At 46.0% G+C, this 23,275-nt stretch overlaps 2 protein-coding genes across 7 annotated transcripts in view; both read left to right on the top strand.

Annotated features, from left to right (window-relative positions):
* LOC117899082 (segmentation protein cap'n'collar) overlaps positions 1-23,275 on the top strand; it is a 40,995-nt gene that overhangs the window by 16,253 nt on the left and 1,467 nt on the right. For 4 of the 6 annotated variants that reach the window (XM_034808853.1, XM_034808852.1, XM_034808854.1 and 1 more), the window contains 5 exons: positions 12,000-12,079; positions 12,147-12,713; positions 18,439-18,930; positions 18,991-19,078; positions 21,990-23,239. In XM_034808853.1, the coding sequence (XP_034664744.1) occupies positions 12,000-12,079; positions 12,147-12,713; positions 18,439-18,930; positions 18,991-19,078; positions 21,990-23,239 (2,477 nt within the window). Of the gene's footprint in view, positions 1-11,999; positions 12,080-12,146; positions 12,714-18,438; positions 18,931-18,990; positions 19,079-19,697; positions 20,077-21,755; positions 21,772-21,986; positions 23,240-23,275 lie in introns of those variants that run through there. The other 2 variants (XM_034808856.1, XM_034808857.1) reach the window with 2 other exon arrangements.
* On the top strand, positions 5,423-7,694 carry LOC117899083 (transmembrane GTPase fzo). Its single transcript, XM_034808858.1, has one exon. The coding sequence runs from the start codon at positions 5,500-5,502 to the stop codon at positions 7,663-7,665; it is 2,166 nt and encodes a 721-aa protein (XP_034664749.1). The 5' UTR covers positions 5,423-5,499; the 3' UTR covers positions 7,666-7,694.

Genomic DNA, 23,275 nt, shown 5'->3' on the forward strand with positions numbered 1-23,275 from the left:
GGGATCTCCGCCGCCCAGTGGCAGTAAGAGTTTACGCTGTAAGCAGCAGCAGCAGCAGCCACTGCCACTGCCACCGCGTGTCGCGTCGCATGCAACATTTTTCTTTTGAAAAATGAACGAAACATGATTCGCCAAAAAATTCCAAGAGCAAATACACACACAATAAGTATATATATGTATATATGTATTGGGAGAAAGAAGTGCTATGTACCATGTGCCGGCAATCCGTGGATGGGGGGTCTCTGCTTCTGCCCGTTTGTGTGGCTTCAACTTTGGCCTATAAGACTGTTACGAGTACGAGTACGAGTACGAGCACATAGGGCGCAGCGAAAGGCAAACCTTTTAATTTTTTGCGCAAAATACCAAAGGCAGTGGCGTCGAAATCGAAGGGAAATCTAACGATGGTTGGGAAATGAATGCATGTAGGTATAAATTTACGCTTCTTTGAAATGCAAAACAATCTGCAGAGTTTTCTATAAAGAGATAAGGTCGCTATCATTGGAAATCTATCGAACTTATTTTATAACTCTCTTGAATATTCCTCACGTGCCTAAAGGTTAGTCAAAGCTCCCCCTTGGATGGGACACTGGTTATTCTTCCACCCTTCAGACTATTCATTGTCTGCTTCCTTCTCCTGCTGCCATGGAAGAGGCTTATTGAACAGAATATTGGACAAGAGTAAACTGCTTTTAGGAGGGTTTTTCTCTCTCTCACAGCATCCATTTTGTGTCCCACAGCCACCACTAATCAAAGGGCAACTAAGGGATAGGGATGTGGAGAGCATCATTAGTCCACAAGCAGTTCCCAACAGCATCCACCATATTGAATATACATATGTACATACTTTGTACATATGTACATATGCCATGCCCTATTCATGGGCATTTATGCTGCTTATTATGATTGTGCTTCTATCGAATGCGTTTGGCCATTTATTAAAAATCCATTGATGCGCGGCACGGCGGGGTTCGGGTAGACGGGAATTCGGGGAGATGAATATCGCATTTGAGGCACGCATTCACACGCTTTTGTATGCCCTGCCCTGCCCTGCCCTTCCCTGGCTGCCCGCCCGTACCGATACATATTTCTATCCATGATTTTTTGGTGCGTATCCAAACTCCCCATGGAATCGAAGCAAACGAAAATCCAATCTCTGTATTCCGCAGCCTTTGGCGGCATGCATTGTATCCCATTGTTTGACTCCTGCCTCCTAAAAATGCCACTAAAATGAAAGTCATATCTCGGTTTTCTGTATTTTAAAGGAATTTCTTTAATTTCACCTTTCGCACGTTTAGGCGTAGAGTTTCATTAATTTTAGTCATTTTTCTAGCATTTGTTCCTGTCTCGGAATGAAGCTGTTGGCATTTCGGAGACATTTCTCCTTGGGCATTGTCCTGCCCGAGGATTGCCTTGTCATTGGACCAGGCATATGTTTCCTCACACATTAGGACACTTTGGATCGTCTGTGGCACTTTTTTTTGTGTTAATTAAGTTGCAAGTAGCAGCATCTCCCAGATATTGTGACTCTTTCGCTTTGCTTTTTGTCCACCCCAATCAACTTTTGTTTGTGTTTCCCAATACAGTTTTCTGATTCTGTTTCGGATTCTCTGTCTTCCATTCTATCTCTATGAACTATGGGGGATTGTGCATGTATCCCCTCCATCTGTGTGTGAATCACAAATCTGATTACATTCTATCATCGATTCGATGCTTTTGAAATTCGTTTTGGTTTGTTTTTTTCTTTTTTTTAGTTTTTAGTTTTTGTATTCCGTTTGACAGGTTTTTGGCTGGCAATGACTTGGCTAGAATAAGTTATGCTCTTATTCTCAATTATGTTATAGACATTTGTGGGTCTCTTTTTAATTCCATTATGCAATCAGTTAGGCTGCTGCCAAGCTACGCCAAGTTTATTGACCACAGAACCCAAAGGGGATTTGTGGGAACTGGAAGCTACCAATTCTTTTCCTCTGTGACATTTTTTCAGGGTTCTAAAAAGTTCGAAATATATGGTGCAGCTTTAGCAGAAAGAAAACAAATACAAATATAGTTTAATATCTATAATTTCAATGTAAATTAAATATTTTAGGTGCTGAATTGCTGGCAGATTTTATGTTTCTTCTTTTTATTTTATGGCACTTGGTCCAACTCCATTAAAGATCCTCCAAGATGGACTGCCTTCAATCGAATCTCTTTCAAAGGGCCTACACCGGATTATGAATAGTATTAGGAACCTAAAAAGTTATCATTTAATTTGCTGTCCATCAATGGCTTCCATGGGTTTTCCCTCTGATACAAAGAAAAACAGATGAAAACGAGGAGGAACATTGTGAGACGCGTCTTAAGCCGCGTCACAACTCTTATACCCGGTACTCAGTACTACATCTGCACCTTAGCGGTTATTTGTCAAATTTTACATTTTCTCTTCATCTGTCATCTACATCAACAACACTACTCACGCCAACACGCTCCTTTAGCTCGCCACCCTCCCCTAGAGACACACACTGCAGAGTCAGGGCAGAGGCAGCGGCAGAGTCGTGGCAGAGGATGAGTCAGAGACGTGTCAGGGGAAGAGGCCTCTGCCACTGCGCGAAGCAGAGTGTGAATGAGAGAATGTGTAAAAGCAACAAAAGCTGCTGGACAGGGTGGGTTTAGCCACTGCAACTTAATTTCTTCATTGTGGCCATAATAATGATCCAATCGGATCCCAATTTGGTGATCAGATAGATATGGCCATTCCCTACGGAATGGCGTTTTTAGTTTTCTTTTATCTTTAAAATTGTAGATTTGGGAGGTTTTCGCCCTTTTGCGGGGGCGGAAGAGGGCGTGGCTGATTTTTGAAATACACTTGTAACAGTGTGAGCATACAGAAGTCTGGATGCAAAATTTGGTGGCTCTAGCTTTTATGGTCTCTGAGATCCAGGCGCTCAACAAGACGGACGGACAGACGGACAGACGGACGGACAGACAGACATGGCTCAATCGACTCGGCTATTGATGCTGATCAAGAATATATATACTTTATGGGGTCGGAGACGTTTCCTTCTGTGCGTTACATACAACCGTTATGTGCACAAATACAATATACCCTATTTACTCTTCGAGTACCGGGTATAATTATTACAGAACATCTGGTGCATGGCCGGCATATATGTACATGTGTACACAGGGTTCTGCGTCTGTGGCAGTGACGGTGCCACCGGTGCACCTATTGAGGATCTGTCTGTCTGGTGGCCTTCCCCTCCCCACCGCTCCCCTGCTGTTGTCTGGCCCAAAAACAGAGTGTGGAGTGGAGGGGGAGGAGCGGTTCAAATTCTACATGGTCAGCATTACGCTACAAATTTACAAAAAAAAGAAAATGAAAATTTACATGCGAGCAGACATAGGGGATAGAGCGGAAAGCGGGGGGCGAGTAGACACTGCAGTCCTGAGTCCCGGGTCTGACTGAGGTCTGGTTTGGTCTAGTCTGCTCCGGGCTCTCTGACTGGCTCTGGCTCTGGCTTGGTCACCGATTTTTCTGCTGCATAATCGTATCACTTTCAAGTGTTTTCGTCTTGCGCAACCCTCTGTTCCCTCTGTTCCCTATTCTCTCTCTCGATTCCTACTTCTATTGCCTTGTGGGCCAAAAACTAGTTGGCAATTGCATAATTTTGTGTAAGTTGTTGCCATTTAATTAGCTTTTAGCCTTGTTTGTTTCCGCAGAACACCAAAGAAGTGCTTGACCCAATGAGTGCCCAGTGTGGCTGTCGGCTTTAAGGATTATGAAAGTTTCTTCATTTGTATTCATTGTGGAGTTTTTTTATTCAAATGAACCACTATTCAAACGCATACTGAATACTGAATACTCATTCATAGAGTTCATTCAGCTTCCATTCAGATTTGTGGCAACTCATTAACCACAAAAAATGGTAGGGAACAGAGCAGAAGTCAAGTCAAAGATAATGTAAGGCAGCTCCCCTCCCATATCACACACACACATGTGGTCTAACAATAGAAGTAAGACTACGAGTAGTGTTGTACGAGAGTTGTATCTTCACCCCCGCACTCCGACTTTGGTTTATTTTTTTAGCAACTTCATTGTTGACACTATCCAGAGACGCAGATCTGTCCTGTCATAATTGTTGCTCACTGGTTTTAGGTATTGCTCTGCTTTTGCTTCAGTTTGCTTCTTTGCCAGTGTTGGTAAGTGCCTGAAGAGGGAACAAAAGTGAAATTTAAGAAAAGGGAAAGCTTGCAAAGATCCAATCTTGCATTCTTGAATGCAATACTCTAACATCATCAAAGTAGAACTAGAGCTCAGTGTTATTTAGAGTTCAAAAGATTGCTGAAATGTTGTCGCTAGTGTTGTTCAGTGTTGAATGAAATAATAGTTTGAAGCAAAGTTAAGTTAAATGTAACATTATGCCGAAAACTAGGTGAAATTTGTATTCAAATTCAAGTAAAATTTAGCCTCCACGAAACTCTCTTACCGGATGCAACTCTTTCCCCCCACTCTATCCCCTGCCGGCGATCAATCGCTTCAATCAGCCACCGCTTCTGCTTCTTCGCCTTCTTCTATTCATTATTATTTCTCTTCTGTTTTTTTTCTGCGCCCCGGCAACAATTTAAACTAATTAAGTTGTAATAAAGCACTCAAGAAAGCGCTTGAAGACGCAGAGAAGTAAAAAAATATATGATTAACCAGCCAAATGTTGTGCTTGTTCAATATACGAGTGTACGAGTACGAGTCTATTTCTCCGCTGCTCTTGCGCTCTGCTTCCTACTGTTTCTTTCATTTTTTCATCTACAACCAAAAATTATACAAGCATCCATCCAATCGAAATGTCGGCTACCCTCTGCCCTTCATCGATGATGCTGCTAATTTTTTCAGAGCAAGATCCCATAACCCCCTCTTGCTCACCATCTCTCTCTCTCCCTCTCTCTCCCTGTCTCTCTCTTGTGTTTTTTTGAAGTTCACCAAATACGTTTTTGGCTCTATTTTGGTCATAGCCTGGTCTATTAGTTCAGTGGCCCATTAATGTGCATATTGCCTGCTCTTTTCCACCTCCCAATCTCTATGGGTTGATTTATTTCGATTGCGGTAATTGTGTTAATTTTTTGGGTAAATACGTTTTTGTTTTGTTTGGAAAGAAAACTGCAGAGGGAAGATGGATGGATGGTCTGTCTATTGGGGTCACTGCTGCTGCGGAAATTGCCTCTGAATTGGCCTCCTCGTAAACGTATTTGTGCCAAATCTATAATTAGATAATGTCTGACACAGAAAGGGATATCAGATCTCTAATTGCTGTTCCATTTGCAGAAAAACCTGACAAAGTGAAAATCAAGTTTCAAAGGGAATTTTCGATGAAACATTCTATGCAAAGTTTCTTCCATCAAAGCTTCCCATGTGTTTCCTTTATAAACAAATCAACCAACGAACAAACAACATCAGTTATCAGTAGTAATGAACAAAAATATTTATATTTTATAAAGTATATTTGGTAAGACGAAAATCCTTTCAAAATGTGCGATTCGGACTCCAGTGATAGCTGCATATCATCCTTGCTATCGTCGAGAATCTCTCGATCGTCGTCGTCTTCGCGTCTGAGTGAATTCACAGATGCCCGAACGGAGCTGCGGAATATCTACCGAGATATGGGACGGCATCTGGACATTATGATGGCCACCCTAATGGATTGTCCGCTTATGGAAGAGGGGTCCATGGAGCAGCTTCAGGGATATCAACAGAAAGTGGAGGCCATCGATAAAGTGCTGATGCGAAAGCGCATGAAGGTGGCCTTCTTTGGGCGCACCTCGAACGGAAAGAGCGCCGTGATCAATGCGATGCTTCATCAGCGGATCCTGCCCAGCGCCATGGGGCACACAACGAGCTGCTTCTGTCAGGTGCAGGCCACCGATGGTGTGGCAGAGGAGGAGCATGTGCGGATCGAGGCGGAGGAGCAGCGCCTGGAGCTCACCTGCCTGCCGGACCTAGCCAGTGCCCATTCGCCGCGCTCCCTGCCGCCACGCACGCTGCTGCACGTGAATATGCCACGCAGTCGCTGTCCTCTGCTGGATCACGATGTGGTGCTCATGGACACGCCCGGGGTGGATGTGACGGCCCAAATGGACGACTGCATCGATCGGTACTGCCTCGATGCGGATGTCTTTGTGCTGGTCCTCAACGCCGAGTCCACAATGTCCCGCGTGGAGCGGCAGTTCTTCAAGGAGGTGGCCCAGAAGCTCTCGCGCCCCAATCTCTTCATCTTGAACAACCGCTGGGACATGGCCAGCAGCCAGGAGCCCGACATGGAGCATCTGGTGCGGGAGCAGCACGAGGAGCGCTGCCTTCAGCTGCTGGTCGAAGAACTGGGCGTCTACGCGAAGGAAGACATGGCGGAGGCCAGGAGCCGCATCTACCACGTGTCTGCCCTGGAGACGCTGCAGCTCCGCATGGGAACCAAGGGGGATCCGACGGCCGCATCGCAGCAGCGCCTCGAGGAGTTCCTGCGCTTCGAATCGGACTTTGCCGCATGTCTGGCCCAGGCCGCACTCAAGACAAAGTTCGAGAAGCATCTGCTGAGTGCCCAGGAGATGCTGGCGAATCTTTCGGAGCAGCTCCTAGTGCCCCTGCAGAACACCCTACGGGAGAAGGCCAGGAGGGATGACCTGCGGAGTGCTATGCTCTCCAGCGAACTCGATTCGTTGACCATCGAGCACGAAGAGCGGAAGGTGGAGTTCTTTGCCAGCGTCCAGGAGCTGTACAACGAGACCTATGCCCTGGGCCACCAGGTGATTGTCGAGCAGATCGCGCAGCTGCCCGCAGAAGTGCACTCCTTTGCCCTGCAGCCGTTCCACCCGCATCTGCCGCGACAGCTCGACCACTACCAGCGCTCCCTGAGCGCCCATCTGGAGGAGGTACTCACGGAGCAGATGATCGAGCGAATGGCCAGACCGCTGCAATCGAAAGTGTCACTCCTCGAGCGGCAAGTCATGTCCGAGAACACTCCCTGGGAGCCCATCTTCCGCGTCGATTGTCAGGCTTTTATGGAAAGCTTCCAGCCGGATCTGAGCTTCCACTTTAGGTGGGGCCTGTGCCGCATGTGGAGTCGCATCAGGGGAATAGTGGCCATGCCCCTACCGGAGCAGACTCTCCGACGGCCTCAGCAGAATGGCAGGACAAAAACCAGCTTTGCCGTGCCAATCATCAATCGAAGCCAGTGGCAGACGCTAAGATCTCTGTTGTGCTCCGAAGGGACTGCTGGAGCCGTTCTTTTGGCTGGAGTTGTGAGTCGTTCTATAAACTGGCGCATGATTCTCGGTCTGGGCTCCGCCCTGGCTGCCATATACTGCTACGAGCTGCTCCACTGGACTCCCGCCGCTCAGGAGCGCACGTTCAAGGCCCAGTACTCGGAGTTTCTGCAGCGGCAACTCCGTGCGGGTGTGACGCACATGAACACCCAATTCGGGCAGCAGATCTGGCAGCATCTGATGGTGGCTGCGCGACACTTGAACGCTCAGGCCGACCAGGACATACAGGAGCTGAGATCACAGATCAAAGAGATGTTTGAACGCATCGAATCGAACAACGAACTGCATCTAAAGTTGGGGGAATTCCGATCCAAGGCGAATCTGCTAGAGGATCGATTGAATGCATTCCAAAGTCTGTATATGGGGAGCAGGATCTAGGACTTGATTTGGGGGAAGGGCTTAGGAAATTGTTTAGTTTTTACATTTTTATTAGTTTTTGTTTTAGTTTCGTGTTTCAAATTTCAAGAAAATGTTGGTATTTCGTTGAGTTATTTAATGTTTTGAATACAATTTGTGTTGGTCTTAACTGTTACATTTAATGCACCACAAAATCGATTCCTCATGCATAACTATGTATGGATAGGCTTCCACAAAGACCTTGAAACACATTTCTCAGTTCTTTGAACAACTTTAAGGTAATGTGACTGTTCGATGTTCAAGCTTTCTTTGACCTTTTGTGCAAATCCATTTCCATGCAAATTTCCAACCACATTTTTTCTTTATATGATTTTTTGGGCTGTTGACTGCTGAAATTACTTGATTAGATTGTTTTCTCTCGACTCTGTCGCTTGATGGATTGCACACAGATACAGCAACACGCGCACTCTGAAATGCTGGCTGGAAACAAGAACAAGAGAGAACCAGTTTGGCTTCTATTTGTTGCCCCCCTCTTTGTGTGGATAAAGAGCCAGAGTTAGAGTTGGAGTCCGAGTCCGAGTCAGAGTCAGAGTCTGGAGCTGTACAAAAAAAGCCTCCATGTTGAAGCACACACACATACAGTCTTAGGCCCCGCCTCCATCATGCACACACACAGAAACATGCACAAAAAGAGAGCCGCAGTGCGCATGAACAAAGGCGCAGCAGCAACACCAGGGAGGAAGCTCGTATGGTTGTCCCTCTCACACACAAGAAGAGCCCGGCTTGAGCACGCCATTTCTCTTGCGGTGGTTGTGTGCACGCGCTCTCTCTCTCTCTCTCTCCGTCTGCCTCTGCCGACGCTGGCCGCCATTGGCGCTGTCCTCTGCTGCTGCCACCGCTGTCGCTGCCTTTGGGCCCGGTTCGGAGTCTAGAATCGTATTTGAATTTTTATAAACTCTCAAGAAACGTTGGACGTTGGACGCCTGACGCGCGCGCAAACCGTAACCGTAACCGAAACCGAAAACTGCAAGCCGTAGCCGTAGCCGTAGCCACCTCCGTGCGTCGTGTGGGCGTAAACGGAAGCTAGGACTTTGACTCTCGTCCTCAAATCGAATTCACGGACAAACCTGTCAGCATTTGGCCAGGTGACATTCCCCCGAAATAAAAGGCCGTGTGCGCTCAAGTCGAGCGAGGCCTGAAAATAGTAATTTCAGAGCTGTTCTTTTGAGCCAAAAGCAATAACAAATAAAAAACTGTGTCAAACATTAACAAATTGCAATAAACTATTACGCTTCGGTGTGCAAAAAGTGAAAGTCTGCCGCAAAATCAAGTTACCAAATCGTTAATCGACAAATAAATGAAAAAACAGCGCTCTCGAGTGGCCGACCATTGTGCGATTCTAAAAGCGCCAAAAACCTCTTTGGCCACACAATCAAAAGGCATTGCAAAATAACTTAAACCCATTTTCCAACACAACACAACCCAACACACATCCAACCTAACAATCGAAATCGTGTAAAGAAAAATAAAAGTTGGACACCAAAAAGTTAACGTCTGTCTGTGTGTCTGTCCATCTGTCTGGTCTGCAGCGGAAACAGCAGACATATATCGGTGGAGGAGTGTGTGTCTGTGGACTCTCTGTGGTGTCTCTGGTATATCTGAGTAGTTGTGTGGCGGTGTGCCATTGTTGATTCTGCAACACTTTGGCTGTCAAAACGTTACATAATTGTCAAAGTTTGTTGTGTGTTGGCCAAAAAAAAAGATCAACAACAATCAGCGATTTGTTGCAACAATTTGTGTTCAATCTTTTCACAAAAGACAACAACAATCAGCAGTGAGTGAGTGTATTTGTGTTTGTGGCGCTTGTGTTTCTTGGATTATACACATCGAATGCGAATATTTCACAGTTGTCATCATCCACATTGCATAGCATTGCAGCAGCACAACGTCTGAGCCAAAGGTTCGTAAAAGCCCAAGCTACACATTATGGGAGGAAAAACAAAACTAAGGATTTAAAGCGAATTGCACCGCGGATCTGTACTATAAAGAATATGTATTTGTAGAGGGATACATCGTAGATTGAACTGATCACAGCTCGTGAATGATGGGCAACCAATTGTTTGCATGCTGTCTTCTCACTCACTCTCAGAACAGAAGACATATTTTTGTTGCTCATGTGTTTTGGGTAGAGCGCTGAGAGGCGATAAAAACAAAACCTCTCGTTCGTCGCCCAGCCACTGATCATCAGCAACTGAGAGAAACAAGACAGGATGAATACGCACTACAGTTTTTTATAGTCTTTCTACCCCTCAGTCTCATATCAATCTCTCAAAAACTATTTCAAAGATTTCTCAATATTAGCGCAGTGTAAAAGTCTTAACCGAACAGCCACTACAATAAATGCTTAACACTATGCTTTCATAAGGGTCTCTCCTTATCCTTCGATTAGGCCTATAATCTATGCAAACAATACTCGTATCCACACATAGATGTGTGAGCTACCCACTCCCAATCTGTGTAAATACCACCCCTTCATATCGTATGGTAAATATCAAGTAGCCGTCGGGTGTTTAGTGTTCAATCAACCCCATTAGCGGCTCCATTACGGGGGACTGCTGTCCTTCCTTCCTGTAAACATCCTGAAAGGTAGCCCATAAAAATGGTAGCCCAGCTAGTAATTTTTCTTTCTTGTCTAACCAATTGAGCAAACAATTGCTGGGGGCCCCCATCAACGCCTCTTTTGACCAGGGCTCACACCTTGTGTCGCCTAATTGCTGGTGACAGACGGCGGACAGTGGACACAGCGGACGGTGGACAGTTGCTGGTCGAAACAAAACAGAAACCACGAACCCAAATCGAATAATATTTTCGTTTGTAGTTAAAGCCACAATGCGAGCGAACCAAAACAGTAAAAGAAACGAAATGAAACGAAATGAGAGACAAACAATCGAGGAGCGGGCGAACGAGCCCAAAAGACCAAAAACGATAAGCAAACAATTCCCAAAACAAAAAAAAACCATTCGATTCCATGGACAACGGACAACCCACACGACAAACACCGCACAAATTTAACGGACCACGAACTGTTACCAAAAGGAAAACGAGGCAGAACCCTCCTAAAATAACAGGCCGAGAGATCCCAAAAAAAAACATGGCCAGAACATTGGAACAGACCCAAAATGGTTGTGGAATTGGAATTGGAAGAACGCAGGGCAGGGAATGCGCTGTGCTGGTGGTTTTGTAACCAATCGTAAGAATAACAAAATGTTTTTTGGTAGAACCAAGAACCAGATCTCCTCTCCTCAGCTCTCTCCCCGGAGCCATCTGGGAATGTTTATTCTAATTTTTGTTTGACCCAACTCAAGTGCCAAGCCAAAGGTCGTGAGGCGTCGTCGTCGTCGCAGCACTTGAGTCAGTCTTTATCTTTCTTTCCTTTGGGCCAAGTTGCGCCCTCTTTTACCTTTACACTTTATCTAGATGTTTGCCCACGTCTGGTCTGGGCCTCTTCTTGGAATTCCTCACCCATTCCATACACCCGATTCCCGATTGCCGATGTTAAGTAGTCATTTTCTGATAGCATTCAATCGAAGAAACCCCTCAATTTCCTCAGAATTTTCCCAATGCAAATATTTGACTTTTATCAATATTTATGCAGGAAAACTATTGTTCAGATATAAATACTAAATACCCAAAGGGGAAGCTTTAACCAATGTTTAGGGATAGCATTGGGAGATATCTCTCAGGCTGTCATAACCCATCATTAATTAAAGAGCAATCGAGCATCGGTTGGGAGGGTGGTGGAGGAGGCCCCGTAGGGAAATCTCGTTCATATATTGCAATATTTTTCAGCTGCTTCCGTCAGTCGGAGTGGGAGATAGATCTTTGAGAGATCACGTTTGTATGATTATGATTAATGATCATCGTGCACTCGACTCCAGTCCACTCCACAGTCGGACTTTAGTCACTGTCTATCTTTTGTGGTCTTTCGGCTCCCACAGGAAAAAAACGGCTACTGTTTTGAGTCCCAGGAGATTTTTTGGGCCACTTTCTTAGAGCAGAAAATGGATCGCCCTCTGGGGAAATGGAAAAGGTAGCTCCAGGGGACAGGCGCAATCCTATTCAAATGATCAAAATATTTTTGTATATTTTCCATGCTTTTGATTGGAAAACAATAATCATGTTTGGGTCCAAGGGGAATGCCATTTTGTGTGTGCAAGATCACGTATTGAAGAAATATTTCGAACATTAAACAAAATACTTCTTGGGAACTGGGAAAGTTAGTCAAGACAAATCCATAGAATTTCCTGCTGAACCTCCCAACTAAGATTCTGTTCGTCTTTCTTTCTTCTCCACAGGTGAATACATCCGCTTGCCCCTGGATGAGCTGTTGAACGACGTGCTCCAGCTCTCTGAATTCCCAAGCCTCGAAGACGAGGTAGGTCTTTTCCACCCTTGCAGAAAACATTTAGAAAATACTTTAATCCAATTCCCCAATCCTGCAGTTAAGCAACGATCCGGCTGCTTCGACCTCGCAGGCTGCTGCCGCTTTGAACGAGAGTCAATCGCCAAGGATCTTTTCCGAGACGGGTGAGGATTTGTTGACTGCCGAAGGAGTTGCTGTCCAGCAGCGAAAGATCAACACAGACGGCAGGAGCAACAACAGCACGGCCAGCGACCAAAGCGATTCGAGCGAATTTCCCCCTTTGTGCGACTTTGAGGATTTGCAGAGCTCCGTGGGCTCGCCGCTCTTTGACTTAGATGACGACGCCAAGAAGGAGCTAGACGAGATGTTGCAATCCACGGCACCGCCCTATCACCACCCCCATGCCCATGGCCATCCCCATGCCCACGGCCACCCCCACGCGCATCCGCACAGCCACCATCATGCCGCGGCAGCTGCCGCTCACCACCACCACGCCCATGCCCACCATGCCGCTGCTGCAGCTGCCGCCCACCAACGGGCCGTGCAGCAGGCTAACGCCAACTATGGCGGCGTGGGCAGTGCCCAAGGCAGCGCCTTCCAGCGCCAACCATCAGCTGCCGCTGGGTTCCATCATGGCCATCATCAGGTAGGCATCAGAACATATAAGATCCCAACAGGAATGCATTGATCGTAATCCCTTTGGGGAGAGAGAGAGACTTCAGACTACAGACTACAGACTACAGACAGATGTATATATTTATTTATAATTTGATGCGGATGCGCGCGATTCAAGTGCTGCCATCCGTTGATCGCTCTAAATGTGTATGAACATGGGGTATACATATGTACATATGTACAGACATACATACATAAGTGATATTCTGTAAAGGCGTATGTGGACGTCAGTGGCTCACAAGATAACTTTCGTTGGAGGGTGAAAAATTTGTTTGAAATTCATTTTCTTATAAAAAATCCCACTTTTGCGATTGAAAACTTATCTACTTACATTGTTCGATCCAATTTAGTTATTTCAAGTATGTTTAAGCCTAACTTCCACTTTGGTCCAACAAAACAGCTGACATTTTGACAAATGTACATACATTTGTACAAATGTGATTGACATCGTAGTGTTGCTATATTTCTGAATTATCGAATTATCAATTAAATTTGATTAGTATTTAAAAGAAGAACTTATCCTACGCCCCTGTTTTCTGGATAATTCAAGGATCTTTTGCACATGGCTTTCGGTATTCTTATTCTTTTTGTGTTTCTCCCTCTTCTTGTTCTTCTTGTGCTTCAATCTTTGCTTTTGTCGAGGGCCTCTTCTTTCTTTTCTTCCCTCTCTCTCCCTTTGAATGCTTCACGTGGTTTCCACTCCACCCCTCACCGCGGAGAATCTTCTTCGTCTTCCACTGTTTTGTTGGAGCACTTGATCTTGGGTCTCCTCTGCTTGCGTTTGCTCTCTTGAGCCAAGCTGGAGGAGCTGTTGCTCTTGCTGTTGTTTGTACAAAAGCTTCAAATCTGGTTGTACATGTGCCACCCTCTCTTCTTCTCTCCTCTGTATTCTCCTGCGCTCTGTTAACCGCTTTTATTCCGTTTCCAGCCAAGTTCCCCAAGTTCGTCAATCAAGCCACAACAATCTTGGCCCATCTTCTTCTTTGCCTCAAACTCTTGTCTGCCTCTGACGGATTTTTTCCCTTCTGCCTTTGTTGTAACTGCTCATCAAAAATGTACAACAACAACCGGCCAACAACGAAAATTATGATTGTGAGTCGAATGCGAGCAACGTTAAAATAATATATGTTTGTGTATGGATGTATGGTACCCATAGGTACTCGTATGTGCATCTGTATGTACAAATATATTTATGTATGTACATACATATGTATGTATGTATGTTTGTATGTAAGTTTTGCTTTAGCTTTGAGTCTGTCTTCCATCTTGGTTTTCTTTTGCTCTTGCTGCACAAACTCTGCTTTTCAGGTTTTTATGGTCTCCTTATTATTTTTCTCGAATTCTTGGTGTTATTTCTCGACCAGAAGGGTCTCTATTCTTGTTGTCCGAATATTACACAACTTTTGGTTAGAAAGGATCTGTTATTAATCCTCAAAGACCTAGGCTACAAAAACTTAGCTTTCCATGAATTATTTGAGTTTTCTGCTTTCTTAAGCCACCAAAAATCGGAGCTCAGAACAAGTGCGCAACAACAACAACTACAAACAGTAGCTAGCACCTTGAATGAAATTCTCTCTCCCTCTCTCTCTCAGCCCAACACTGAAGGGAGAGAGTGACTGAATGTGTGGTTGACACAACACAGACCACAACAATGGCCACAAGAACACAGTGTGTGAGTGCGAGCGAGAGGCGTCCAAGCAGTCACGAAGTCAGTGACAAATTACCGTAAAGTCTCTTCTTCTCTCTTCTTGCGGTAGCAGCAGCTCTGTTCTGCTGTGCGGCAGTCGTCTGCAGATGAGGAGGATTAACCCTAGACACCGCACTTGGAGAATCCCGTTCCGTTCCGTTCCGTTTGATGTGGTGCGTCGCAGTTTTTGTGAAAGCGCAGCAGGTTGTCTCTTCTCGGCTGTTTCTCTGCGGCAAAGCCATTTAATGAGCAAGATGATCTGTTGATCTGATGGCATCCAGGCTCTTCGCAGGAAGTGCGTTGGCTAAATCCTCTCTTCTGTGTCTTGTCTCTAGGGGTACTAACTGTTAAACAGAACGTGTCATTAGCATAGAGTTTTGTTTTTTCACTTGCTCACTGATTCCCTTTGATCCGAGCGTCCGTCGTGGAATGATCAATGATCCATCAGGTGGATCGGGGATCGGTCGTCGCGGATCATTATGTAATGTTTGTGCTGCCAACTTCCTGATAATACATGTATGCGTTGTCTTTGTCTCTGTCCCTTTCTCTCTATCTCTCTCTCTCTCGCTCTCTGCCTCCCACTTTACTGCTAATTGCACTCACGGGTTAAGCTCCTCTCTCTGTCAGCGAAGAGGGAGGAGCGGCGCCTGCATTCATTACCGGACACTTTTGTTGCTGTTGATTTTGCGTACCCTTCGTTGTCAGAAGGTATCTTAATTTTGAACTATCTTGATCTTTCAACTTTTGAAGTCACTTTCACGTTCGCCCCCTTGCTTTGCTCTGATATTTCAGAGTATTAGTTCACAGTTCTGCAACGTTTTGTCATAGGCTTAAGGGTATCTGAAGCCCGAATGTTAGTTTTCTTTTCTTATTTGCTTTTGCTGTGTGCTTTTTTTCGCATTATGTGTCTCTTTTTTTGTCGCATGCAATGTGCCACTTGACTTTTCCTCATGGGGCTGTGGCTGTTGCAGGGGGCCGTCCGGCAAAGTGTTTATTGAATTCGGTGGCACTTTACCGTCTCAACGCTGCAATGCCCCTGTCACTGCCATGGCGCCCCCCGCCTTGATTGCATCTGTGGAGGGAGCCCAGCAGTAGCCCCTGCAATTAAATCTCCATTTAGCGCCGCACGCGAATTACAGAAGAAACACAAAAAATTCAACTCTTAATGTCTGTCCCTTGCCATCGTGCTCTGTGCCCCCTTCTGCCTCTCCTAATCGCCTTGCACGGCTTTAATTATGTGAATTTTAAATATTTGCAAAAAGCTTAACGCTGAAATCAGCGCAGCAACAGCATCAGCAGAAGCGAAAAAAACTTTATTAATTATTTTACAGCATCTCTGTTGTTTTTCTTCGTACTCTTGCCTCTTTTTTTGCTCAGTTTTTTAATTCAATTTATGTAAACAATTTGATGGAGCAGACACGGAAGAGGTGAAGGGGCAGCGGCAGAGGCTTTCAGCGGAGATTGGGGAGAATGAAGCGGAGGCTCAGAGCTTGAAGCTGTCATGGGATTCCGCTTTGTGCACACACATAAATCAAGTTAATGACAAAAAATATTGTATCAAGTGTATATACCTGGGAGGGGGCTCAGCAAGAGGTGTTTTAGGAGGGAATAGAAGGGGTATCAGTGCTGTAGAAACGGTTAGACATTGATGGAAGGGGTATACTAACAGTTTGCAAACACAAACTAAACCAAAAAACAATCTATAACGCTAGCTGACGGAGATCTTTTGTGATCTGTGATTCCCCTTCGATTCCATTGATGGATGGGAGATTTCTTGGAAAAGTCTGAACAGACATTGTAGATACATTCATCAAATTTATTGTTTTATAGTAGACGAACTTTAGGGAAAAACTTGAACATTAATAACTTATTACAAATTATTCCCCATTAAATGCGCTCAACAAGTTAATTTTGGCTCTAAAATCTCAGTAATTTCAAATGCAATTTCAGTTAATGATTCTCACAGTCATTATTCTGTTTGAGCTATGAATCATCTACCCTAACAGAAACAATAACTATATTTCAAGTGTTTTCAAGTACCAGAATTTAATTTGATATAAATTGAAATGAAAACTTGCGACGCAGGCTATTAAAGGAGGGGTTCACTCTACATATGAAGAAACGTCCGTATTTATATAGAAATTTGATTAAAAGGGAACTTTCAAACAGAAGTCTTGCTCAAGCAGTGTTTTACACATGAGAAGCCATAAGGACTCGAATGTCTGTCAAAGGAATTTCTGTCCGCTCTGTCTGCTCCTCCTCTCCAACACACTTTTGTCACGCTTGAGGTTGACCTTAAGATGTTAGAAAATAGATTCTTCCGCACACTCAAAAGCAGAGAGACATCAGATCGCTACACATATGGCTATGGATGATGGAGGCACAGAGAGATTGGAAGATCGGCTACCGTATCTAAGTTGGGAGTTGGATTTTGTGTTTGCGTGTGAGAAACGTAACACACAATGGGCTTGGGCTGTGACTGTGGCCACAGCTAACACCAGAAGTTAATGACACGACAGTGACAATTCAAATTACACACGAGAGCGCACACACAGATACAGCAAACACTCAGATACAAAGATACACACATAGGTACACACAAATAGTTGACTGCTTGCTGCAACTGGCTGGAAGTGAACGCCCAATGCTCGTCTCCGTCTCCTACCTGAAGTGCGGCTGGGCACATACCTGTTTGCGGTACAGGAGCGTGTTGAAGCATTCATTAGATACACTCACACAGATGCAGAGGCAGGTTGTTTGCACAGCATCTCACTCACACATCGAGAAGTGCATCAAAGCAACAATCCATCCATCCATCCATCCATCCGTCGGTGTGTGCGACGATGCCTTGGCTACTGTCAGTCAATGATCGGCCACAACGCGCAAAGGATCGATCCACCATCAAAAAAATAACTCGCTTTTGTCGGAATTTAATTTTGCTTCGAACGGCATCGGTTCGGCTTTTTCTTTGACACCTACTCTGTATCTGACGATCTGTATCTCTTCTGCAATGTCAATGTCAAAGTGCATCAGCATCAACGTCAGTCCCGTGTTCGAGTATCTCTGAGAGATCTTAATTGCGGTCGGTCTGCGGTCCCTGCATTTAGCATTAACAAATTGGAGGCGAAGGATCGCCAAGAAAGAAGGAATAGGAATCGGAATCGGAATCGGTGTGTGTGAAGTGAGTAGTAGAGTGCTTTAATGATAAGTGGAGGAGCATCTGACAGCATACACCCACGCATGCGCAGACTCCTGGAAGTATGCAAAGATCTCTGAGGGCTCTGGGGACTGCCTCTGTCTCTGGGAATTAGTTAAGCAAATAAATAAAACCCTGCAATAATTAACAATAACAAAAGGCGGCCTAATGAAGTCTTAGTTGTTGTTGTTGGAGTCGTCGTCTCACGATCTCGCTGTGGCATGGCCTGTCGATCACCAAAGATATTTACAGGAAAAATAAAATAAAAGACAGGCCCAGACGCAGAAACAGAGATAGAGAGAGAGAGACCGCTGGCTGTGGGCCCTGGGTATCCCAGAGCACTTGTCAATTTCAAAGATACGAAACTTTATTTCAATTTCATGTTGATCGATCTCTTGTGGGCCCCCACCAGCAACCAAATCGCCGGATTGATACATTGTGCACGTTTTTTGGCTTACCCACCTCCTCACTCTCCTCACCTCACATCCCCTACATCAGGGAACAGGCAGGGGTCGGGGGGTATCTCAGATATTGTTACTTGTAGCGCAATTCGAAATTTGTTTATTGTTGTACGAGAGTCTCGGATTTCTAGAGAACTTCGTGGCGCATTGGGATGATGATTGATCGCTTATTGATACATATTCCATAATGCCAGCGCATGGAGCATGGAGCTTGGATCATGGAACGGAACGAAACCCTTCTCACCTTGTTAATACATCAACACAACACAGCAACAGCTGTATAGGTCGCGATGAAGAAGGATCAACGTATTAATCAATGTCCCCCACTCTGTGGCACTCTATTCTCTTGCAGAGCCGCATGCAGCGCCTGAACCGCAGCGTGTCCATGGAGCGTCTTCAGGACTTTGCCACTTACTTCAGTCCCATACCCAGCATGGTGGGCGGGGTCTCGGACATGCCGCCCTATCCCCATCATCCGCACTATCCCGGCTACTCGTACCAAGGCAGTCCCTCGAACGGCGCCGCCGTCGGCGGTGGTCCCATCCCTCCAGTACCGGGACAGCACGGACAGTACGGATCTCCGGCAACAGCGCCGCTGCAGCCCCCTCCACCGCCGCCGCCGCCACACCATGCGGCCATGCTGCACCACCCGAATGCGCCGCTGGGCGACCTCTGCTCCGCCACCACCGCCACAGGACAGCCCCACTACGGGCACAATATCGGATCGGCGGTCACCTCCAGCATGCACTTGACCAACTCCAGTCACGAGGCGGAGGGAGCCGCTGCCGCAGCGGCCGCCGCCGGTAATGCCTACAAGATGGAACACGACATGATGTACTACGCGGTAAGTGGTGATCGATCTTTGTTAGTGAATCGATTATCAATCGATTTATCGTTTCAACAGAACACTTCCTCGGACATGAATCAAACGGATGGCTTCATGAACTCTTTCCTAACTGATGAGGATCTGCACTTGATGGACATGAACGAGAGTAAGTACAGCCAGCATATCCAATCAACCAGAATTACCTTCTCATATACTGAGTGGCATCGCCACCTTTTCCCTAGAGTAAAAAGTTTGTACATTTTTGTACCCAAAAGTGGATGTTTATTTATATTCAAAAATTACTAAACGCCAAGTACAAAGCTTTTGAGTCGAATTTATCACAGAATCGCACACTAGTGTCAAATGTTAGAGCTTTGACTCGCTCAGATCGCATAAAGCTTACCTACTCAAAGCTTAAAAATGAGCAAATGAGCAAAAATGAGCAGACCGAGAACAGAACAATAGCCACAGATAAAACCTCCCTTCTCTCACACACACTCAGAACATTTTCTGCCGTTGCCCGAGTTCTTGTGTGATAAGCACAAACAACATTGTGTCGTACAATTAGAACTTTGTCTCGCTCTCTCGATCGCTCTCAGGTTTCGCGCTTGATTCGGATGACAAATAATTCGTACGTTTTTGCGGACACACAGCTCACACATACGCAGACACCCAATGGGCGCGAAAGAGTCGGAGAAAAGCAAAGCGACAAGAACAGAGCAGAGCAGAGCAAAGCGCGGCAGAGCAGCAGCAGCGCGCAGAGAGTGAAGTCAAATCATTCGAATCCGAACAATCACGAACAAAAGTAAAGTAAATATTAGTGGCCGACGAAAACGAGAAATGAAACAAAAAAGTTATAATATAAATCAAACAAAAAATATAACAAAATCTATTACGTAGAGACAACGTGCTGTGGATCGACACTAAATATAATTAGCGGAAATAATATAATAAGTGATTTAATGACGCATTTGGCACAAATTTAAGATAACTATTCCTCACGTTCGCGCTCTTGCCTGGCTGATTTGCCTCTGTGTGTGTGTATGTATGCACAACGAATTTAGAACGGTTGATGACGCGCGTGGGTAACGCATCCGAAAAAAAGACACTCTCGATCGCTCTCGGCGCGTATACAAAAACGGGATCATTTTAAAAATCCAACAGGTGAGAGTGAGAGCACGCTGCAGGTTGGGTGTTATGCTAACATACATATGTAGGGTGGGTGGATGGGCGGGTGGTTATTTATAAAAGAACAGCATAAGCAACAAAAAGCACAAAAGCCCATTCGAAATATTGGCCGCGTAACAATTTTTTCATTAGTCATGCCGCACGGCGATCTTGTGCTGCTGCGGCGTCGCTGTCGCCGCGCTGCTTCTGCTGATATCAGCAATAAGAACGTTCCGTTTATCTCTTTCCCTCCCTCCCTCTCTCGCTCTGTCGACTTCGACGTCGACGCTGCCTAATGCCCGCTCAGCAAGTTTTTTTTCTGTCGCCGTCGCTGTCTCTATCGCTGCCGCCCGCCTGTTTGCTGTTTACTATTTTTAAACTGCTGAGTCATCGTTTTCGAAACAGAAAATAAAAACGTTAAGAAAAAAGCTTAAAGAGTGAATGGTAGTGAAGAGAGATAGAGAGAGAGACAAAACGCAGCAGAGGGAGAGGTTAGAAATAGTTGCCAATATCTCCCACTAGGAATGCCAAATCGTTAGTAGGTTACGTGTTTGCATAGGCATTTATCGCAATTTTGAGAAACAAAGACGTTCTCACTCGGTATACCCTTGCGGATATAGGATACATACATACACTTATCTCTATACATGTATACATAAGTACACATAAGTATTTATTGTTGATCCGCTTTAACATATAGATTTCTTCTTTAAAACCTGTCCATAAGTTGGAAAACACTTAGATAGCATATTAGCGCTAACACCAAATTTGGAAAATAAGTGGCAGTTGATCTGAATGGGTATTAAGTCGTCGACCCCCAAAGCTAAAATTTTGAATTTGTTCGGTTTTGCGCGAGTTTTGTCTGTTTTTTCGCTCATCATGGAACGTGTCGTGCTCTGCCCCTGGCTTTAACGCTTATCTTTATGATTTCCGTTATGTGTTTTGGAATCTTACGTTTTATACGCTAACGCAAACCGCTACCGATGCATTCGAACATTCACAGCTTTCCTGCTCTCGCGTGCGAACACATGAAAATGCATACATATTTAAGTACATAAATACATACATACATATGTATGTATGATGCACGAGGTGTATCTGTATTTATTGCCGCCATATATTGTCAAGTCATCAATGTTTATGGGTTTTGACCTTGCTGATGAGGCAGTTATACTAAATAATATAAGCCAGCAGCCCCTCCTAATCAGCTTACGAATTGATTTGACTAATTAAGTCCAAGTGGTGGAAATAAACGAGAGGGGGAAAATGCAATCTTTACGTACAGGTATGTACATATGTATGTATGTATGTATGTATGTACATATGTGTGTACCTCTTTCGTCTGGAAGAACCCCCCAGACACGGTTCACGATAAGATTACTTTGATCTGACGCTGAAGAACCATTCTTTTTGCTTGTTTCGCAATGTGAAAAGGTATTGAGCGAGAAAGAGAGACGTGTTGTTGACAGCACCACGAGCATGTTACATATATGGACATATGTATGTATGTACATATATTTATTCCTTATCGCCTGATAAGATAAGTCGTCGACTAAAATATGGAAAATGACTGCACACTTTTGCCACTGACTGGGCCTCATATTCCGCCACGAATCGCATTGTCCGTCGGATGCGGGATCGTAAATTTGTGCTAAATAATCGAAGAAAGTGTAGATTTTTCTGCCTGAAATATACTGATGTAGGTTAGGTCACAGTCACTGATTCCAGAAGAAGAACTGGTTTGGTTCCGATTGCGTAATCGAATGAAAGTTTCGCCAAGTCATTGGGAACTAGTTATGTCCCTCATTTCTTAAACGAAGTGCTCCCGCTAGGAGTGCAAAATCAAGGATCACGGTTTCCAAAATTACAGAGACAAAAACTAAGGTCTTATGTTTTCTCTTTCCTTCTAGGCTTCTGTCGCATGGTGGACAACAGCACCAGCAACAACTCCTCGGTCCTGGGCCTGACCGGCAGTGGACATGTCAGCCACTCGGCCAGCACCGCACAGCTGGTCCCTGGAAATCACGGCACAGCTAATGGCGGATCGTCCGTCGGCGGCGGTGTGTCATCTATGAGCGGTGGCGCTTCGTCGGTTGGCGCAGCGGTTGGCATGACCGCCGATATCCTGGCCAGCGGTGGAGGTGCAGCTCAGGGCGGAACAGATAGATTGGACGCCAGCAGTGACAGTGCCGTCAGCTCGATGGGCTCCGAGAGGGTGCCATCCCTCTCCGACGGGGAGTGGGGCGAGGGCAGTGACTCGGCCCAGGACTACCACCAGGGCAAGTACGGAGGCCCCTACGACTTCAGTTACAATAACTCACGCATCAGCACAGCCACCCGCCAGCCGCCGGTGGCCCAGAAGAAACACCAGCTCTATGGCAAGCGCGATCCCCACAAGCAGGCTCCCAGCGCCCTGCCTCCCACAGCCCCTCCGGCAACGGCCCAGCCCCAGACGCAGCCGCAGAGCATCAAGTACGAGTACGATGCCGGATACGCGGGCATGGCTAGCGGAGGAATCGCCGGCCTGCCGCAAAACAGCGGCAGCGATACCGGCGCCATGGGGCCGGCTCTCTCCAAGGAGTACCATCAGCAGGCTTACGGCATGGGGGCCAGCAGCAACTTCCCCGGCGACTATGGGGTTCGTCCACCTCCACGCACCTCCCAGGACCTGGTGCAGCTGAATCACACTTACTCCCTGCCCCAGAGCAGCGGCTCGCTCCCCAGACCCCAGGCGCGCGACAAGAAGCCCCTGGTGGCCACCAAGAACGCATCGAAGGCGGCTGCCGGCAGCTCTGCTGCCGCCACCGCGGAGGACGAGCACCTGACGCGCGACGAGAAGCGTGCCCGCTCCCTGAACATACCCATCAGTGTGCAGGACATCATTAATCTGCCGATGGACGAGTTCAACGAGCGCCTGTCCAAGTACGACCTGAGCGAGAACCAGTTGTCCCTCATCCGGGATATTCGTCGTCGTGGCAAGAACAAGGTGGCTGCGCAGAACTGCCGCAAGCGCAAGCTGGATCAGATCCTCTCCCTGGAGGATGAGGTGAATGCGGTCGTCAAGCGCAAGACGCAGCTCAGCCAGGACCGCGCCCACCTGGAGGGAGAGCGCAAGCGCATTTCAAACAAGTTTGCAATGCTCCATCGTCACGTGTTCCAGGTGAGTCTTTCCCCTCTTAATTATATTTAAAACAAC

The sequence above is a fragment of the Drosophila subobscura genome, chromosome O (assembly GCF_008121235.1).
Source record: "Drosophila subobscura isolate 14011-0131.10 chromosome O, UCBerk_Dsub_1.0, whole genome shotgun sequence".
Lineage (NCBI taxonomy): Eukaryota > Metazoa > Arthropoda > Insecta > Diptera > Drosophilidae > Drosophila > Drosophila subobscura.